Source organism: Taudactylus pleione, unplaced genomic scaffold (genome assembly GCF_031769625.1).
Source record: "Taudactylus pleione unplaced genomic scaffold, aTauple2 ptg000350l, whole genome shotgun sequence".
In the NCBI taxonomy this organism is placed as follows: domain Eukaryota; kingdom Metazoa; phylum Chordata; class Amphibia; order Anura; family Myobatrachidae; genus Taudactylus; species Taudactylus pleione.
The window spans coordinates 608374-629101 of NW_028284751.1; the positions used below are offsets into that span (position 1 = coordinate 608374).

Sequence of the window (20728 nt, forward strand, 5' to 3'; positions counted from 1 at the left end):
ATAGTTCCAGGTCTGCATCTGTGTAAGAACATATAGATTGCCCAGTTACATCTTTGCCGCTTGCGCAGCAAATCACGCCACGCATGGCGCAAGTCACGTGCCCATGAACGGTTACGCGCACAGGCCTGCCAAGAGCTGCGCCGGACCCGTGTAAAAGGGTGTGTGGCCTAAACGTGGCCGGCGTGGCCACGCCCCCTTCGAGGAAAAAAAAACATTTTGCAGCACCTCGAATCGGCGCTGGCGAGGGGGGTGCTCTGAGCCCCCTCAGCCTGGCACATAACCAGTGAGGGGCGCGATCAGCTTGATCGCTCCCCCACAGACATAGGAGACTGGTGTGGCTGCTTCTTACCAGCCATGAGCAGTCTCCCAGTGCAGCCCAGCTGCTGTGATGTAAGGGGGGGGGTGCCAGAGCCGGGCCCCTCCAGCAAGCCCGGGCCCGGGTAATTAGTACCCGCTCCGCCCCCTCTCGGCGCCCATGTACGCGCTCTGCGTTCGCACCTTCGACCCCATAGGATTGCATGGTGCAATAGCAGGGCATGCCATAACGCAGCTGCGGGTAATCGCATGGCGCGATGCGTGCGAGCCTTTGTAGTGCGATCAGCAACAATGTAACAGGACACATCTGTGGAAGTCCAAGAGATATATTTACTAAGAGTCGGGTTTTCAATGCCGCCAATTATTGGAGGCTTTGCTGGTGGGATTTAAAAAGGAAATAATATTAAGTGCAAAACCATGACGTTTTGCATTTAATACTATTCTATTGCCTTATTGACCCCTGCAGATAAAACCGCCAAAAATCAGTGCCTTAGAAATATGCCCGGATGTACCCTCTGAACGACCATTTCACATTTCTGAGGGTGAAACCCCCAAAAATTATAAACTATTCAGGAAATCCTTGGGTCAGATGCTCCACCCTACTCCTCATTGCCAACCAAGCCTGTCTGGGTTTAAAATCATTTATATTTACTGATAATGTACTATGCAGGTCTCACACTGTACTTGCAGTGAAGCAATGATCATTATGAATAACAGACCAATAGAGAAAGATGGCCCTTGATCCTATACTTGCTGGCCAGCCAAAAGATGGCGACAGACCGCCAACGTACAACATCTCGCCAGCCAGAAGATGGCGGCCACCACAGACTGTGTGTAGAGTGACAGTCCCGCCAGCCGCAAGATGGCGTCCACTGGGTGTGACGTTGCTTGAAAGCTGTGCGTGCCCTCTTCCCCTAGCCGTAGTTGCCAAGTCCGCTTATAACAAGCGGAATTGGGCTTTTTTTTTTTTGCAAGTCGCTTCTTTTTTTTGCTTGTTTTTGGGCTTGTTTTTTCTAAGGTCGCTTGTTTTTTTGTGTGCATTGCCGAGGCGCCCCTGGAGGTCAGTAAATGTGTCTGTGTGTGTTTTTTGCACTGGTAGTGACTGAGGGAGGGGGGGGGGAAGGTTATGTCTGGGGAGAGAGCAGTAGCCAGTGGACAGGGTGAAGTTGGAGGGGGCAGGCAAGAGGGAGAGGTAAATAGATGATGGAAATGAGGCAGGTACATGGGGGCGCTCTAAAATTACTGAGGCTGTTATAGAGAGGGGATAATGGAATTAGACAGGTGACAGGAATGAAGGAGGTAAGGAAGAGGGGTGAGAAGAATGGGGAGTCAGGTAAAGAAAAGGTGGGTACACATGAGACGATATGTCACCCGATACTGCTGATGGGCTGACATATCGTCCAGCATGTACCCACTATGCGTGACCCTGCACCCTCCTGCGGGTCGTCCATCGGGGTCGTTCTGTCGGCCTGCATGTAGGGCCGATGGAACGACCCAGGTGCCGACGCTGGCATAGTGGATGGAGCCGATGCCCGATATATCGGACGTTCGGACACCACATCGTGCAGTATGTATCGACCACCCGATATATATTGCGTGGTCGGGTGACGCGTCACTGGGTACACACATCGGCAAGTGTGTGCCCAGCTGAAGACTGGCAAGGGAATGAGGTATGAAAAGAGGGAGGAGGTAGAAATATGGAGGCTGGTGTAGAGGGAGAAAAGCAATATAGGCAGATAATAAGGCTGTGCATACACTAACATATTTAGGTTAGTGAAAGGGGGAATAAAGGAAGTTAGGCAGGTAGAGAGTGAGGACAAATAGACACCCCCATTAATTGGGCTTTTTTATTGGGCTTTTTAGGATTGTTTTGGGCTTGTTTTTTACTTATAGGTTGCTTATTTTCCATTTCAGAGTTGCAACACTTCCTCCAGCAGCAGCAGCAGCAGCAGCAGCCAGTCTGTGACTGTGACTGCTTCAGCTTCCTCCTCCTCCTCCTCCTCCTCCTCCTCCTCCTCCTCCTCCCTGTGTATGAGTGTGAGAGCGGCCTGTCATGGCGCCTCTCACTGCCATCACCAGCTGCCTCCTGCTCCTCTGCCTGCCCCGGGCGCTGCTAGCCAAGAGAGGCGACGTGATAGAGATCACTGACAGCACCTGGAGGGACATCCTGCAGGGGGAATGGATGATCAAATTGTAAGTGTGGCTCCTGCAACTGGGCATGCTGGGACTTGTAGTTCTTGCCAGCTGGAAAAATGCTAGCCTGCCCATGGGCATCATTATCCTCATACATAACTACACCCCCATATGGACTCTTGGCCCAATTAATTCCTAAACTCGCTGCCTTATGTGTTTGGTCACTATAGGTATACTGTATACTTCCTCCATGGGCTCAGAATATATATATATATATATATATATATATATATATATATATATATATACTATGTGTTTTAGTGAGTTGTGACGCTTACTATATATAATAAGCTGTTCTGTAAGCCTGGCTGTACTGATGGGACTGTCTCCGTCAGAGCAGGGACAGGAGTCTTTCTATAACAAATGTAAGGACCCTATTATATATTCCACCCGAGACTTACAATGTAGTATCGGGTTATGTACAGTATGTAAAATTAGAGAATGTTTCCTGCTATTCCAAATCGGAAGCTTGTGGCAGAGGGATCCCAATAATGACACGGCTAAGCTCCCATAGAACATCCTTATGTTTTACTTTTAATGACTGTGCATGATGCTGGCACCTTTGCAATTGATGTAGCTTGTCAGAAAGCGTGTGTGCGGCCAGTGGTTTCCATTATTATTTGTTTTGGAGGCCCAACATCAGACAGTTTCTCCTAACGTTTGTTGCTGCTTATATAATATAACACGTTTCTTATTCCTTCCCAAGTGTATGAGCGCTCAGTGGCACAGGGGCCTGACCCCCTTTATTCCTGCAGGAAAAATAGTTTTCGTAGCGTGACCACGGGAACTAACGTCAGACGGTGTTAGCCCATTCCTCGCTATTGGAAGACGATTATCATGGAGGGTGAAAATTTGAACTAGAAGTTGTGTTGCTCTATCTGCAATGAAATACATAATAATAATAATAATGGGTGAGATATAGAACACATGTGGAGTCATCTGGTGACCAGTGTGAAGGGATTCCTGGTGGGTACAGCTGTGCACCCCAATCTCTTGCCACATATCTGGTAGACTAACAATTGGGGGGTACAGCTGGACCGACAAGTTGGACACTAATTCTACTGTAATCTGTTGGGGGTCTGATCTGACTGCATAACCACCTAGAGAAGAGGGGGGCACCCAGAGAGAAAATGACGTATACGAGGTTCTAGAACATCTTGTTTATCATGTGAGTGGCATTGGTCGATGTGGCAATATGTAATATGTAAGAATAGTCACTCATCTTACAATCAGTGGTAGGAAAAGTGGCAGCATGCCACGCCACCGTATACTGGGCAGTTTACAGCTAATCGCTGAACTGTGAATTCTGTATATATGGTACTAGTAACCAGTACAACTAATACGGGCATATCGGGAAGTTATGGGCAACTATTTTTAACTACCCGGCTTGAAAAGATAACTTTTGAAAAAAAATGTGTTGTGCGATTTTTTTATTTTTATTTTTTTGTGGTACATCCCAAAACGACTAATGTAAAACGTGTGGGTAGCAGACGTTGTATTGGTTAGCGTTACTGACTCACAGCAATCATGGGTTCGATTCCCACTATGGCCCTAGCTGTGTGGAGTTTGTATATTCTCCCTGTGCTTGCATGGGTGTTCTCCGGGTGCTCCGGTTTCCTTCCACACTCCAAATATATACTGGTAGGTTAATTGGCTCCCAACAAAAATTAACCCTAATGTGTGTGAGCATGTGATAGGGAATATAGAGTGTAAGCTCCACTGGGGCAGGGACTGATGCGAATGGACAAATATTCTCTGTAAAGCGCTGTGGAATATGTGTGCGCTGTAGAAATAACTGGTAATAAATAAATGCTCTATACTGTACGTATGGCAGTGATTGACAGCTACATCTTGCTCTCTTTAATGGCCTTGATGGGCCATAATCTCATGTAAGGAGCACTTTTAATGCCTCTGCTCCCATTTTCATCCTTAATTAACCTCGTCAGAAGTGGTGATTGCTTCCTGCACGTATTTTGGACGTATGGGGAAAAGCCACTTTATAGTAAATATTCTCTTGCCCTTCATGGGGCTGTGTCTCTGAGGAGTGTATTTCCAGGCATCTGACCACTGTCGGTTTGATACTTACGAGATTAAAAAAAGTCAACTTGGGTGGACATTCCGACACCGAAACAGGGCGAGAGATTAGATTACAGCTCTAGTAGAACTGTCCCTCTATTCATACTTTATCTATTCTGGCACGAAAATATTCCTTGTTAACCGTGAGCTGTCAGTGCTTTGTGTTTTTATGTGTCCCAGTTATACACCAAGACAGCACCTTCTAACGAGAAACATCATTACCAGTAGTTTAGGATTGCATAATACGTATTTGCTTGTGTAACGTTCTGATTGGTCCACAAGCTGGAAAATGATCAATTGGCACATAACACACTAGAAGTGCTGCCTTTAGCTGTAATGGGGGAATTAATTTTACTGACACTTGTGAATTTCTGAGCACTTTGGGAGGAGGTGGTTGTTCATAATTAGGGGACGGACATGGTGGACGAGAGGTGCCTTGTCTCCCCCATTCTTAAAAAATCTACCCTTGATCCTAGCCTTTCTAACTACCGACCCATCTCTCTCCTCCCTTTTGCCTCCAAACTCATTGAGCGGATTGTCTACAACTGCCTCACCGCTTTTCTTTCCTCCCACTCCCTCCTTGACCCTTTTCAGTCTGGCTTCCGTTCTCTCCACTCCACTGAAACTGCCCTGACGAAAGTCAGCAACGACCTCCTTGCTGCCAAATCCAAAGGCCGCTACTCTCTTCTCATTCTCCTTGATCTCTCTGATGCTTTTGACACTGTGGACCACCCTCTCCTGCTGCATATCCTTCACTCCCTTGGTCTACGTGACACTGCCCTCTCCTGGCTGTCCTCCTACCTCTCTGACCGATCTTTCTCTGTTTCCTCTCACGATGACTCCTCCCCCCCACAGCCTCTTACAGTAGGTGTTCCCCAAGGTTCTGTTCTTGGACCTCTCCTATTCTCTCTCTATACTTCCTCTCTATGTGAACTCATTATCATTTCTATGCTGATGATACGCAAATCAACCTTTCCTCCCCTGATCTCTCCCCCTCTCTTCTGACTCATATCTCCAACTGTCTCTCTGTTATCTCGTCCTGGATGTCCCAGCGATTTCTCAAACTTAATATGTCTAAGACAGAGCTGATCGTCTTCCCACATCACATCACTTCCCACTTCTTTATCAATTGATGGAATAACTACCGTATATACTCGAGTATAAGCCGAGTTTTTCAGCACAAAAAATGTGCTGAAAAAGTACCCCCTCGGCTTATACTCGAGGCAAGTGTAGCGCTGACCGGACGGAGTTCGGTCAGCGCTACACACTGCCAAACACACAGCCGCCGGAGCCGGCAGCTGCGTGTTTGGTGTAATCAGCAGCCGCTGAGAGTCTGTCAGACTCTCAGGCGGCTGCTGCTGCTCCCACTGCGGGAGCCATCTTCCGGCTCCCGCAGTGGGTGATGGGAGAGACGTCGTCATGACGACGTCTCTCCCATGCAAAGCGGCCGGAGGAGCGGACAGCGGCGGGACCAGGAGCGGGAGTTTCAGGTAAGTGTTTATTTTTTTTAATTCTTTTCACGTCTCTCTCTACTAGGGGGGGGGGACTACAGGGGGCACTACCAGGGGGCAATTACTACAGGGGGCACTACCAAGGGGCATTATCAGGGGGCGATTACTACAGGGGGCACTAAAAGGGGGGATTACCACTGGGGGAACTACAAGGGGGGGATTACTACAGGGGGCACTACTAGGGGGGGGATTACTACAGGGGGCACTAAAAGGGGGGATTACCACTGGGGGAACTACCAGGGGAGGATTACTACAGGGGGCACTACCAGTGGGGGATTACTACAGGTGGGATTACTACTGGGGGTACTACCAAGGGGGGATTACCACTGGGGGCACTACCAGGAGGGATTACTGCTGGGGGCACAACCAGGGGGAATTACTACTGGGGGCACTACCAGCTGCTGCCATTTCCCACACTAGGCTTATACTCGAGTCAGTAAGTTTTCCCAGTTTTTTGGGGTAAAAGTAGGTACCTCGGCTTATATTCGAGTCGACTTATACTCGAGTATATACGGTATCTCATCTAGTCCCAAAGTGCGCTGTCTCGGAGTTATCCTGGACTCATCCATCTCCTTCAAACCACATATCCAGAACCTTTCATAGTCCTGTCGTTTCCATCTCAAAAATATTTCTAAGATCAGACCGTATCTCACCCAGGATGCTACTAAAACCCTCATACACTCACTGGTCATCTCCAGATTGGACTACTGTAACCTCCTCCTATCTGGCCTTCCCAAATCCCGTCTCTGTCCCTTCCAGTCTATCCTTAATGCTGCTGCACGGCTTATCTTCCAAATGCTCTACATCTGCCTTCCTCTCCTACAAGCCCTCCACTGGCTCCCCTTCCCTTTTAGAACCCAATGTAAGATTCTCACACTCGCTTACAAAGCCCTCACCCAATCTTCTCCCATATACATCTCTGTTCTCCTCTCCCTTCACTCTCCTCTCCGCTCTCTTCGTTCAACTAATGCACGCCGCCTTTCATCCCAGCTGAATACTTCCTCCCACTCCCGCCTCCAAGATTTTGCCCGCACTGCTCCCCACCTCTGGAACTCTCTCCCTCTCCCCATCAGACTCTCCACCTCTTTGCGATCCTTCAAACGGGCTCTCAAGACCCACTACTTCATCAAAGCCTTCCAGCTATCATTCTAACTCCCTGCTACATGCTCCTTCCTCCCCGTCTACCCCATCTGTGTCACACCTGTTTGTCTTCCCCCACCTTTTAGAATGTAAGTTCTTACGAGCAGGGCCCTCTGCCCTCTTGTGCTTCTCCCTACTTTAGTTTCATCTACTTCTTACTCACCACTAGGGCACCTAACACTTGGTTGCTTATGCTCTGTTTCTTATCTGGGTGATATGGTCGCTAATGTAGCAATATATATTATCCATGTCCTTGTCCTGTATTGTATTGTTCTGTAAGTCGCTTGTCTACAACTTGTTTATGTACTATGTAAGGCGCTGCGGAACACTTGTGGCACCATATAAATAAATGATAATAATAATAGAGGAGCCATACAGGTTGATGTGTCAAGCCGTGAAAAGGGTGAAGTTGCCCCATAGCAATCAGCTTCGAGGAAGCATTTATCAAGTACATTCTATAAAATGATAGGTACAAGCTGCACTGCTTGATGCATCAACACTGTAGAGTCTTTTTTCACACGGTGCGATTAAAATGCACAATATGAACGATAACTATATCGATCATATCATTCATACCGTGCATTTTTCGGTGCCTCCAAACGACCAACGACCTGCGATGCGCGGGCATGTATGGACGATAACGATATCGTCCATCGTCCGTGCATGCAGGTCAACCTGGTCGATATTGACCAGGTTACTATAGGGACCCGCGATCGTTGATTGCGGGTCGTTGCCCATCGTTAGTGGGTAGGTGGTGTGCTGGATGATCGATATCGATCATCCAGCACACCCGGGAGATCGTTCAATTATATCGTTATCGTTGAACGATCGTCCCGTGTGTATGCACCATTAGTTGACAGTTATGCATCAGTGTTTACCAAGTACCTCCCTAATCTCTAAATTATTGAAATTGACCCCCTTTATCTGAGTCCATTTATACCGTTCTATTTATTTTGCATTTGTTTTTAAAAGCCCTCTATCTGATTAGTTTTATATGTTTTATCACGTGCTGGTACCATTTTCCTGTTTTATAGTGAATATGAGGGGGTACACCAATCGCAGCCTAGGTTCTATAGCACCGTATATACTGTATATCTGCATGACCCAGAGGTGTGTGCGTGGTGGTGGGGTTCCTGACATGGCTTTTTACCACGTGTATATAGAGGAGTACATACTGCCAGTAATATTTCATTGCATCTATATATTGCTGCTAAATAGTTGTAACCTTTAGTCCTCTATTTATTGTTGCTGTTCTGCCTCTTGGGCAACGTATAGATCCTGATAATAACGGTGATAATATTCCCCAGCTACGCCCCGTGGTGCCCAGCCTGCCAGACGCTGCAGCCGGAATGGGAAGAGTTTGCAGAATGGGGAGAAGACCTTGATGTGAACATTGCGAAAGTAGATGTAACGGCTCAGCCAGGTAACGGTGGTAATTCTGTCTTCAAAATGCAGAAATGTTTTCTAGGTGTGGAATATCCTATCCAGAAAATAAACAGAAGACCATTTCCACCTCCAGTCACTAGGGGGAGCACTGCTAAACAACTTAATGCAGAGAAAAACACCACTAACTATATTAAGTAACAAGGAACTGTTGTGCTGTATCCACAAATCATCAGGGTCTTGTGATTAGCGAGGGGTCCCCCCTTATAGATCGCCACTAGCTTCTTATCGCTGCTGTCCGCTAATAAGAGTGTGATCCGAGATCTCGCGGAATTCTGATGGGAGTTAACCTTTAAACAGCAAGTGCAACTGTACAAGGTATATTTACAGTGTTCCCGCTAGCTTGTTCTAGCAAGGCGCCGCGCCCGATTTTAAAAAGGCAAAATGAGCACTGCTCTTTTAGCAGTGCCCCACTAAAACAGCATGCCCTCAGCCTTCAACCACACACGGGCCACAGTGTCCCACTGGTGGGATAAGTTGCTGTGACCGATCACCGCTGGGTGAATAGACTCCGTGGGTATGTGCACGGCATCAATTCACCATGAGGGGAAAGCTTGGGGGAAGCCTAGCACCTCTGTAAGTGACAAATTGGAGGCGTGTCTCAAAGACACCCAGCCCCCTGGTTGGCCATGCCCCTTTTTCGAGAGACTCCCAGCCTGCCCACCCAGCGCACTGCCGTTCCCGCAGCCTAGCGGAAAGACTATATTTATGTGCTACAAGCAGTGAGGGACTCACTTTTAAAAAATGAGCGGGTCCTGCAGGACTCGCTGTGTGTGCACTGCATCAGCCAATGGGCGCTGTAGCGTCTCCTCATCCAATTGCTGCCTGAGACCTCCGCCTCCCGGTCACATGATTCCGCCGGGCTCTCTCTCCTATGGATCACTTGAGCGTTCAGCTCCATATTGAAAGGCTGTGATGCCGGGAAATAGCTCCATTTCTACTTCAGGGTCCATAGGGTATCCACAGGATACCTTGGGGTATAGGCGATGGCGGCAGACATCCAGGCACCACAGAGTTAAATTTTCAGCCTCCCAGGATGCACTGGGGTCCCTCTCCTATACCCCGCCCCCGAGCCTCAGGCCACTCAGTTTTCGTAGGTGCCTGGCCGGACCAGTCGCACCGTACAGAGGGGATCTTTTTAAGGCCCCTGAATATTTCTTCGCAGCTGTGGCTGCACAACTAGAGTGCTCCAGCATAGGACAGTCAGTATTGACGTCCATGCTGTCACTCCTACACCCCGCCGGTACCAGAACGCCGGTACCGATCCGGGGATGCTGGTAGGTAGCTGGGGTCACAGCTAGCGGTGATCCCCGGCTACCTGGACTGTGGCCGGATGCACGGGGAACAAGGTAAGCGGCAGGGTCCCGCAGTGGGCACCCGCCGGTAACACAGTCCTGTTTGGTCCCCAGGCAGGGGGCTCCCTGGGGACCGGCTGCGCGTGGGGCCAGGTACTGATCCTGCGCCTTCCACTAGACCACCAGGGACAGCGGGCCGCAGCATGTGCGGTACAGCGCAGCGTCCCAGGGGTTGATAGCACGCCAGGGGAGAACGCCTTCCCTGTCTCACAGCCGGCGTCTCCCCCGTTGCACAGTGCCATTCCACAGCGGTCTGAGCGGGCTGTGTCAGCGCTCCTCCCCCGGGCCCTGCCTTCTCTCTGCTCCTCGGTGGCCATTTTCTCACTACATGTGCTGGGGATGGCAAACGCTGCTGGAAGCTGTTACAGGTGCCATTGCGGTCCGGGTCCCCGGCATACCTCTCCTTCAATTAAGGTCAGTGTATGCAGCACTGTTTCCTACCAGGCTCTGGTCTGTGTAGTTGATCGCAGTGCTTGTAATGCAGGATGTTATCTGTGCATTGAATGTGACTTAAATGCTAGCGCTGTTTGCCTGTACTTTCATTTCTGACTGTCAGCCTTTTCCTATCCCTGTTCTTCTGCTACAGCCCTTGCGGTGCGGTGTCGCAGGGTGTTTATTACCTCACAGTAAACGTGGTTTTTCTGTGTGGGAGGTCACATACGCTCCGTTCACACTCCTCATGTCGGAAAGTGAACGAGGATATCCTCTTCCAGCTATAATGTACTGATATGTGCAGTTAGCGGAGGGATATGTAGACGCTGAGGGTTTATGGAGGGCATGTTGTATTATATATCACGCCCCATTTCTGTCACTGTGCCTGCACAAAAAATGGGGACCGCCCTCGGCTGGCTAAGATGCTTACAGCCTTTGTGGGCAACGCCCCCTGCGTTTCCCCATAGGGGTTATCGCAGCCTGTGGTGGTCTCATCACATGCAGGGGTCCCTGGACAGTTGATGGTACCCCAGTGTATCCTGCTTTTCGCCCCCCCAGGTCTCGCAGGAGCCTGTGTGGGTGAATTTATTGTCCAAATGGTATAGCACCTGATGGACGTTTTACAGGGGGAGTCACCATTTCGGCCTTCTAAACGGCCTTTCGGGTCTTAGACGGGTAAAGACATGACGTCTGATGACTGTGACATTATTGACTTTTTCAGACACGAGCCCCTTAGTGCAAAGGAGGCGTAGTCTGGGTCTAAAGTCTATATACCTGGCCTTCTACGGGCAGTCCGTGCGGCTTTGGTTGTTACATATCCCCCGTGGCTAAATCCAAATATGCCTTCTTTAAGGATAAGGGTGTTGCCACTGTAATTCCTCTATCTGGTCAGGTGGATCATTTAGAGGAGGCGTGGAAATTCCGGGTAAGTGGTTCCAGCCTCAAAAACGGTTGACCTTTTGCATACCCTTTTTGCGGATAATTACATTTCCGAATGGGAGTTACCTTTACGGGTAGATTCTCATGTTACACGCCTAGTGAGGAGTGCTACGTTGCCCATGCCCTCCAGGTCCTCTTTGAAAGAGGTTCCAGATTGCAAGGTGCAAATATATCTAAAATCCAATATTCCCTTGCTGGAGGGGCTTCCAGGCCGGCTATGGCCGTGTGCTGGGGGGCCAGAGCCATGGAACAATGAGTAGGTAACTGGATCTCTGCACACTGACTCTCCAGCAGAGCAGGTGGATAGTGGCAAATTCTCAGAGACTTTACCACGTTCATAATGAGACGGTCTTACATATAGCCTACTCCTTTCCAGAATCTCCTCGGCAGCAGTAGCGGCTTGCCGCTCCCTGTGGTTGCGCTCTTGGAAAGCGGACGCAGATTCCATTTGGAATGCTTTGCCTCTCAGTTTGGCCCTCGTCTGGACGCAATTGTGGCCCTGCAGGCAGCAGCTACGTCTGCGTGTCTGCCATCGGCTACAGTCCCATCAGGGTCTGGGACTTTGTCTTTTCGGCCCTGTGAGGCCAGGGTAAGTCTAAAATACAGCTTTCCAAGACAGTCAGTAGCCAGGAAATCTGCTCAGCCATAAGAACAGGCTTAGAGTACAAGACGTCCTACTCCCAAGTTGGACTATAAGCCTTCAGCCTCACGGGACGGGCCTCCTCTCGGGAGCCCCCAGAGTTGGAGGCCGGCTTCTCCAGTTCGCCCAGTGCTGGTGTCTGACCACCACGGACACTGGGGTAAGAGAAGTATTTTCTTGAAGGTATGTCCTCTCTTCCCGGTAAAAGCCTCCCAGACGGTTTTTCGTTACAGGTCTTCTGTCAATTCAGGACAAGGCCCTGTAATTGTTGAGGGTGTTACACTCTATGCTCCAGGCAGGAGTTATAGTACCTATTCCGTTGCCCCAAAGGGGAATGGGGTATTACTCCATCCTCTTTCTGGTACAGACACACAATGGGGCTTACCAGGACATTCCCAACCTCGAATCCTTCAACAAATTCTTAAGGGTTCCTCGGTTCGGGAGAGGGACCCTGCATTCCATCATTCAATGGAGCCTGGGAATTTTGTGGTGTTGTTGGATATATTCAGGGTGACTACCTGAATATCCCTCTTATCTTAGCACACCAGTGTTTTCCTCAGGTTTGCAGTGGTCGATAAGCGTTTCCAGTTTCTGGCATTGCCCCTTGGTCTGGCCTCCGCGCCTCACGGTTTACCAGGGTCATGGTAGTTATGGCAGCCCACCTGCGGATGCAGGGGGTCCGCTTGTTACCCTATCCGAGTGACCTCCTGTTGTTACCACGGTCTCCAGAGATACTTCAGTGCCATATGCAACGGACAATATCTGTGTTGCTACGTTAGGGCTGACTGATAAACTGGAAATGGTCCTCTCTGATTCTTCACAGAGGATGCTCCATATCCCAACATCTGAGGATCTTTGTGATTGAGGAAAAGATCTCTGCAGGCAACTGCGTACCTTTGCCTGTAATGCAGAGTCGCCGAGTGTCTATTCACTTGGCAATGTGGTTCCTGAGTTCCAGGATGTCGCTGTTCGACATGCTTCACTCTAAAGAACTTGATCCTCTCCGGATGGGATGGGTTGCCCCATAAGATAAAGTCAATAGGCTTTCCCCGGAGGTTTGTCTCTCTCTGGCCTGGTGGCTGCAGAAAGCTCACCTAAACAAGGGGCACCCCCTTTGGGATTGCGGACAGGGTCCTTCTGACGACGGACGCCAGTATCCGTGGCTGGGAAGCAGTGACGGGTCCACACTTGTTCCAGGGCAGGTGGACACCAGTAGTTTTTGCGCTTCCCATAAACATCTGAGAACTCTGAGCAGTATTCAAGGTTCTCCAGCATGCAGGACAGGTCCTCCACGGAAATACCGTGCAGGTACAGTCTGACAACGCCATCATGATGGGCCTTGAACAAGTGGAGCCTTTCAGAGATGAGACTCTTCTGATAGACGTAGGTAGGTCCAGTGGACCTTCCAAGTTGTGTACCTCGTCCCTCCGTTATCCCTTCTTCCTCCAGTAAAAGCAAGAAGGAGGCACGCTCCTGCTGATAGCTCCAGCGTAGGCCAGATGGCACTATTACTCAGATCTTCGGAGCCTCTCAGTTAACACTCCGAAGCTGTTGCCTCTACGCCCGGACCTGTTGTCTCAGGATCCTGGCTGATACCCAGACCTGGGTTGTCTGTCCTTGGCGGTAGAGACTGCCCTCTTAAGGTCTAGGAGTTTTTCCAGCTCTATAGTTAACAGGGGCTCTGTCCATGCTAAGAGCTCGGAAGTTTTTATCTGCAAGAATTTACCATTAGGTATGGTATACTTTCTTTCAGGTGTCGCCCTAGAGGCTAGGCTCCTCGGGTATTCCGGATATCCACAGGTTGGCTTTCCTACAGGTTGGCTTAGATAACGGTCTTCGCCTTGCTTACCTGAAGGTGCAGGTTTCTGCCCTGTTAGTATGGTTTCAGTGTAGGATTGCTACTCTTCCTGATGTCCGCACCTTTGTGCAGGGTGTACGTTATATTCAGCATCCCTTTGTTCCACCTGTGGCTCCTTGGGATTTGGCTGTGGTCCTTAGGGCTCTCTGAGGATCGCCATTTGATCCACTGGGCTCAGTGGATTTCAAATGGCTTACGGCTAGGACTGTATTCCTTCTGGCTCTTAATTTGGCCAGTAGGATCTCAGAATGGGAGGCTCTGTCATGTAGACCTCCCTTTTTCTCATCTTTCCTAGGAACAGGGCAGTGCTTGCCTTTACTTCCCCAGTCCTGTCTGCTGGTGAGGCCTATTTGGCTGTGGTACGGGCGCTAAGAATTTAAGTTGACCGTACCAGTCCATTTAGGAAATCAGACTCTCGGTTTTGTCCTTTCTGATTTCCATAAAAAGGGTTGGCCTGCCACTACGCTAACTTTGGCAGGATGGATTCACAGGTCTTCCTGTTCCATCCTCTATTAAAGCTCTTCCACTAGGTCTGTGGGTCCTTCGTGGGCAGCTCGACGTGGCGCCTCAGCGGTGATTGGCAGCCACGTGGTCATCTGTCCATATTTTTGCAAGGTATTATGCTTTTGATACCTTCGCCTCTCAGGATGCTTCCTTTCGGCGGCGGATTCTCCTTACAGCACAGGAGCGTCCCCACCCTTAAAGGATACTGCTTTGGGACATCCCCAAGGTATCCTGTGGATACCCTATGGACCCTGAAGTAGAAAATATGAGATATGGTAAGAACTTACCCTTGTTATCTCTATTTCTACGAAGTCCATAGGGTTCCACAGGACTCCCGCCCTGTCGCACCTGTACTACAGATGGGCTTTGATCTGGTCACCGGTTTCTCCGTCTCCTTCTGGTGAGAATGTGATTCTTGTGTGTTCCAGACTGTCTTCTCTCTCTTTTTTGCTCCTGCTCCGGCCTATGGCTTGTTACGAAACTGAGTGGCCTGAGGCTCGGGGGCGGGGTATAGGAGAGGAACCCCAGTGCATCCTGGGAGGCTGAAAATTTAACTCTGTGGTGCCTGGATGTCTGCCGCCATCGCCTATACCCCAAGGTATCCTGTGGAACCCTGTGGACTTCGTAGAAATAGAGATAACAAGGGTAAGTTCTTACCATATCTCATATTATTGAGAGGCTGTGACCCTGTGCTGACAACTTTTGGACCATTAATAACCTGGCGTCCTGGCGTCTGTAGAGAGCCTGTAGAGCCATCTAAATGGACTGAATTAGCGCCATATCTCTTCCCCTCTGACACCCTGATGGCGAATGCTCTGCTGCAGTGCTAACCCCCTCGCTGCCAGAGCTCTGCCCAATGCGCGCGCACAAAATAAAACCGACAAGAAAGAACTGTGCTTTCTTCTGCACCTCAGAGTATTGCAGAGTACGATCGAGATATAGTAAATATATATATATATATATATATATAAAAAAAATTAAATTACACCCAATATATTATTGCCGCTGTCTAAAAAAAAATCAGAGGACACCTAAAGGTAGAAAACAACAAGGATAAAAATGAGACATCACAAACTATTGTGTGTGAGGAATTGAATATATAAAAATATATTGCACCAAGGTTAGATATGTAAAAAAAACCCATCAGATTTATTCGCATGCTAATATTCAACATAAATCTAACAATAAAAGTACAATTGTATAAATGTAAATATAAAATCAAACAAATAGACAAGTTTTGCGAACAGAAATCTCGGAGTTATATGAAAATGAAGTTGGATCCGGCATTAGATAAAACATTTTATATAGAATTATGCAGAAATCACAGGGAAAATGGACACTGCAGCCGTTTCCCCGGTGATTTGCGCAAGAGCAGTAGAGATGTCCTTGGACGGCAGCGCGGGGAGGTTGCCCAATCGGAGCCTGCACACAACTCCTCTCTTAACGCGCCTTTGCATTCATTCAAGTATGTGAACTGTTTCTATAGCACCTTTTATACAGCAAATGTACAAGGAATAATCTTTCTGTACACACTTCAGACACGGGACGATAAAACTGGGAGTCCCGACCCTCACGCAGAGTTTTCAAAAATTCCAGAAGGAACGGTTTACCGTAGTGGCATTTTGTCTGGTGTCTATTTTCTACCAACAAAGTATTTAAGACTTGGACACCAGATAAACAAAAATTGTGGTATAGAAACCGTTCACGTACTCGAATGCATGTAAATGTCCCGTGCGTCACGCAGAGAGTCGCTCTATTAAGAAAACTCTGTTCCTTCAGAAAATATTAGTTTTGTTACGACAGGTGATATGATTAATAAAAATCCTCTAACGTAAAATTTTGCCCCACCGAGTAATGCTTTGTGTCTCTGCGTCCCTCTTTGGAGAGCGATGGTTTTTGTCCCAAGGCTCTACCACTTCTCAGCCCAAAGATATTTGCATTTGCGCAAACGCCTACAAGCATGAAAATCGCTGTCACGCAAACCTGTGTTGGACTGAACGATTCCTTCCATGCTTTGTGTAGTGGTGTTAGAATACATTGTATCAGGAGCCGCTCCAGTGCATTTTCCGATTGAACAATAAAATAATAAACAAAAATTCTCGCACATCACAATCGTAAAACATATCCATCACAAATACAAAACACAGAGCATAGCAGAGAAAAAGAAAACAAATACAGCATATATAAACATATTATATTAGTATACAGAAAAGAAAAGCGAATAATACTCGGGGGCCTGATTCATTAAAGATCGCGATTGCAACAGCGCTCGCAGTTGGCAGATTGTTGCGTACTGCACATGCATCGCAGTGCGTGAAGGGACCACTGCGATCGCTCTGCGATCAAGTGTGCTTGACAGGCAGTGAGTGTTTCGGGGGGGGGAGGGGGGGTGACGTGGTGATTTGGGAAACGCAGCCGTATCTGTCCGTTTGAACGCTGTTGCGTGTCTGTGCATAGATTAGCCATTGCGATTGCATACGCAGCTTGAGTACTCACTGCGTGGGACGAGATTAGCAATTTCTAAGTAAAGTCAGGGCTGCTGTAATTCTGCGTGATTGATGGGGCGATGTTACTCAATGTTACCGATGCTTTTGTAGCAAAAACCCTCAAAATCATCTAGTACAGAATATACAATATATTTTACGCTCGAGCATTTACACTTAAATGTTAGGGCACATAATGTAGAAACCTCCAGTACCAATATACATTAGATAATCATATATAAACAGCAACCATAGTCTGACTCCTAATCACTAAACATAATCTAAAATTTAGAGTCTAGGTAAAGTATATCTGCTCCTAATTATTAATGATTGTCCTTCATGTCCGGGTTATGGTAGCCTCTAATCACCACTACCCACCTCTGACACATAAGTCATCCTTTTCTCCCAACGCATTGTCTTCCTGCCAACCTGGCTGGTAGTATAGTCAGCGACTGAGTCCGACCAGCTCAATTTATACGGGATCTCAAGTTTGATCGATTGTCATTGCTTAATTTACTCAGAAACCACAATTGTGTGGAAGCTCCCGCTCTCAGTATAGTTGTGTCCCTCATTTAGACACATTTTTCATTCATTTGTGTATTTATTACAAGCGGACATCCTTGGTAAATAAAACGTATGCTATACAGCTAGAGACTAGACGTTTCCAGTTAGCGAATTATTGCCTGTGCAGCGATAGGTTTTATTTCCGGTAGAAGAGGGAGGATTCTGTGAATGAGCCGTCCACTCTTGGTTGGATCGCTGACCACATGTAGACTCATCATGCATTGTGCATAATTACCAATTGCTCCCCCCCCCCATGTAGGAATGAGATAAGAAGATGTCCTTCCTGTGTATAAGCTTAGAAGATGACACAGCAGGATGTAGTATTGGGTAGTCACTCTGTCGCTATGTACCACGCCCCCTGCTGTTCAGTAAATTGTCTCCTCTTGTCTTACAGGTCTGAGTGGACGCTTCATCATTACAGCACTGCCGACAATATACCAGTAAGTGTCAGTTTGCAGAGAGCACCTCAAAATCACTATAACCTCTTTTATATGCCTCTTATACGGACACCTAAAATATCAAAGCTGTTATATTGCTCGACTTATCCCATGTAATGATATCACCCATCCTCTCTGTGTAGGGACCCAGCAATAAGTTCTGTTGGGAAACTGACAGTATCACAAGTGATTTTTATTTCTGGGAAATAGCCACTATTAAGCGGTTTTAAAGGATTGTCGTAGTTGATTAGAGCTATATAGTTTTTATTTATTTATTACCAGTTATTTATATAGCGCACACATATTCCGCAGCACTTTACAGAGAATATTTGTCCATTCACATCAGTCCCTGTCCCAGTGGAGCTTACACTCTATGTTCCCTATCACATGCGCACACACATACACACTAGGGTTAATTTGTGTTTGGAGCCATTTAACCTACCAGTATATTTTTGGAGTGTGGGAGGAAACCGGAGTACCCAGAGGAAACCCACGCAAGCACAGGGAGAATATACAAACTCCACACAGTTAGGGCCGTCGTGGGAATTGAACCCACGACCTCAGTGCTACCATTACACCGTCTGTGCTGCCCAAGTCCATGAGAGACAGGTCTCGCTATCCCATCAGTCGCGCAAGTTAATCCGTTTTAACTACCAATTCTGAATTTAATGCGGGTTTTTCATTGCAGCCCCTTGCAGGTGAAAATCCTTATTTTACAGTGAAACTATAGGGAGTTGGTTCAGAAGCCCTTCAGAAGCCCCCTAATGATTAATTAGGCACTTAATAGTTTTTCATTAGCTTAATTTGGCCAATAATGACAGGTATAGGGGGACGTATGGATGGCACAGGTGTTTTTAAACTTGCAGTTGGGAGTTACAGGGGGGTTTTCACCAATTTTTAAAAGTGACTTAAATTGAGACAAAAATTAAGTCTGTTTTTATGCAACCAAATTAATCTCCAGCATTACACTCGCTTTGTATCATTTTTTTTTCACTGTTCTAAAAAAAATGCACAAATAAGCCTTTTGACCCATTTTAAGAGACCCAAATACTTTGCTTTTGGCCACTAATAGATTTTTATACTGTTATCCGATATTTATTTGCACTTTTTTGGGGGGTACAGGCTGATTTCCCCGTTTCTCACCACACATCACGGCGATATTACCGTGTGAACGCAGGGATAAGACTTTTCCAACTGATTTGTGCGTTAAACGGGAGCACGCATACTCACGGTAATGTCAGTGGGGCCGGCCCCAAATGGAGGCGTTCACATGGGAACGCCTCCATTTGGGCAGCCCCTCCCCGGCCCGCCCACCAAAGGGGGCGTGCTGTCACTCAACATCGACAGCACGCCCGATTTGGTACGAGACCCGGAGCGACGACTTGCCTGTCGCTATCCGGGTCTCGTGAACGCGCACGACGGAGCTGGCTCTGACGTGCGCATGCGCTCTGTGCCACCATCGACCCGGTTGCGAGCGATCAGCGCTTGCGACCGGGACTGAATCAGGCCCATAGTACGCATCGCGGGATGCAGACAGTCAAACTACCGGCGCCAAAATCCTGACTGCATCGGGATCCCAGCTTCAGTATCCCGTCCTCCAGCATCACGAAGGTAAGTATCAGGGATTAGGGGTAGGTTATGGTTAGACACTAAGCGGGAGGTTAGGTTCAGGCACAATGGGGTGAGGCTTGGGTTAGGCACCAAAGAGTTAGGGATAAGGGTTAGTATCGGGATTCTGACTGTCTGAATGACACTGTCTGTATTCTGACCTGGGGCATCACACCGCCGGGGTCCCATACCCTAGCCATCCATCATATATAATCATCCTTTACTGTAATTTCCTTCTTGCTCCAGTCTCCTCACAGGGCATTATACGTACATGGGTGTCTTCATAGTAAACCAACACAAATCAAATTCTACACCTGTCACAACCCGTGCAGTTCCTCTTTCCTGCCTGGGGTGTCACTCTGCTCTGGTGCTTCTAGCGCACTCTGCTGATACACCACCCTTCTGGTATACTGGTCTGTGCTAGAAGCACCAGAGCAGAGAGCAAACACCCCAGGCAGGAAAGAGGAACTGCTCGGGTTGTGAGAGGTGCAGAGTGCTAGAATGAACACTATATTATGATGTGTACCCAGCCTTAGATTAGCAGTGTCCCTTAAACTTTTTAATTGTAACTTTTGTGTTCTTACAGTTAAATCCATTTCTCTCAAACCATTTGGGAGACGCTGCGTTCCCTATTTTTTTTTCGCTGTACTTCTGTTTGAGAGTTATTGTTTGACTAACATTTTACCTTTTAACTTGGCAGCTGTTGTGTAAATACAATAAAATCCAATGCGGCAGCTGCACGTCTCTGTATGCCGTCTCATTGTCTTACTGTCTTTATTTCAGCTGTAAAGATGGAATTTTCCGCAAATACCAGGGTTCTAGGGGACACAAGGAGTTCATCAGCTTCATCAACGAGAAGGAGTGGGAAGATCTGGAACCCGTATCCTCTTGGTTTAGTCCGGACTCCCTATTGTGAGTGAATGGAATGTTCTGCTTTTATTTATAACCATCAGAGTTTGTGCTATTGAGGTGCAAAAATTTACGCTGACCCTAAGCGGCCGGTCAGACGCCTGCTTTCATTCTCTAACGTTCGCTGGACAGGTAAAAGCTGTTTGCTGATTGGTTGCTGTGATCCCGTGTGAATTCTGCAGTGTTGGTAAATGAGCGCCTTATTGTGGTGAGGAAAAAATTACTTCTTGCCGGGAAGTTTAGATAACGATTCATCTCAGTGTGGAGAGACACCTGGGCATATAGATCAGAGCAGGGCTTGGCGACCACTTCTCAGGCTGA

At 47.9% G+C, this 20728-nt stretch overlaps 1 protein-coding gene across 1 annotated transcript in view; it reads left to right on the top strand.

The window, feature by feature from the left end:
- Positions 1–2318: 2318 nt before the first annotated feature.
- Positions 2319–20728, top strand: part of TMX1 (thioredoxin related transmembrane protein 1) — a 34168-nt gene continuing 15758 nt past the window's right edge. The window contains exons 1-4 of the mRNA XM_088444161.1: positions 2319–2508; positions 8543–8658; positions 17848–17893; positions 20282–20410. Of these exons, the coding sequence (XP_088300287.1) occupies positions 2369–2508; positions 8543–8658; positions 17848–17893; positions 20282–20410 (431 nt within the window). The 5' untranslated portion in view covers positions 2319–2368. The remainder of the gene's footprint in view (positions 2509–8542; positions 8659–17847; positions 17894–20281; positions 20411–20728) is intronic.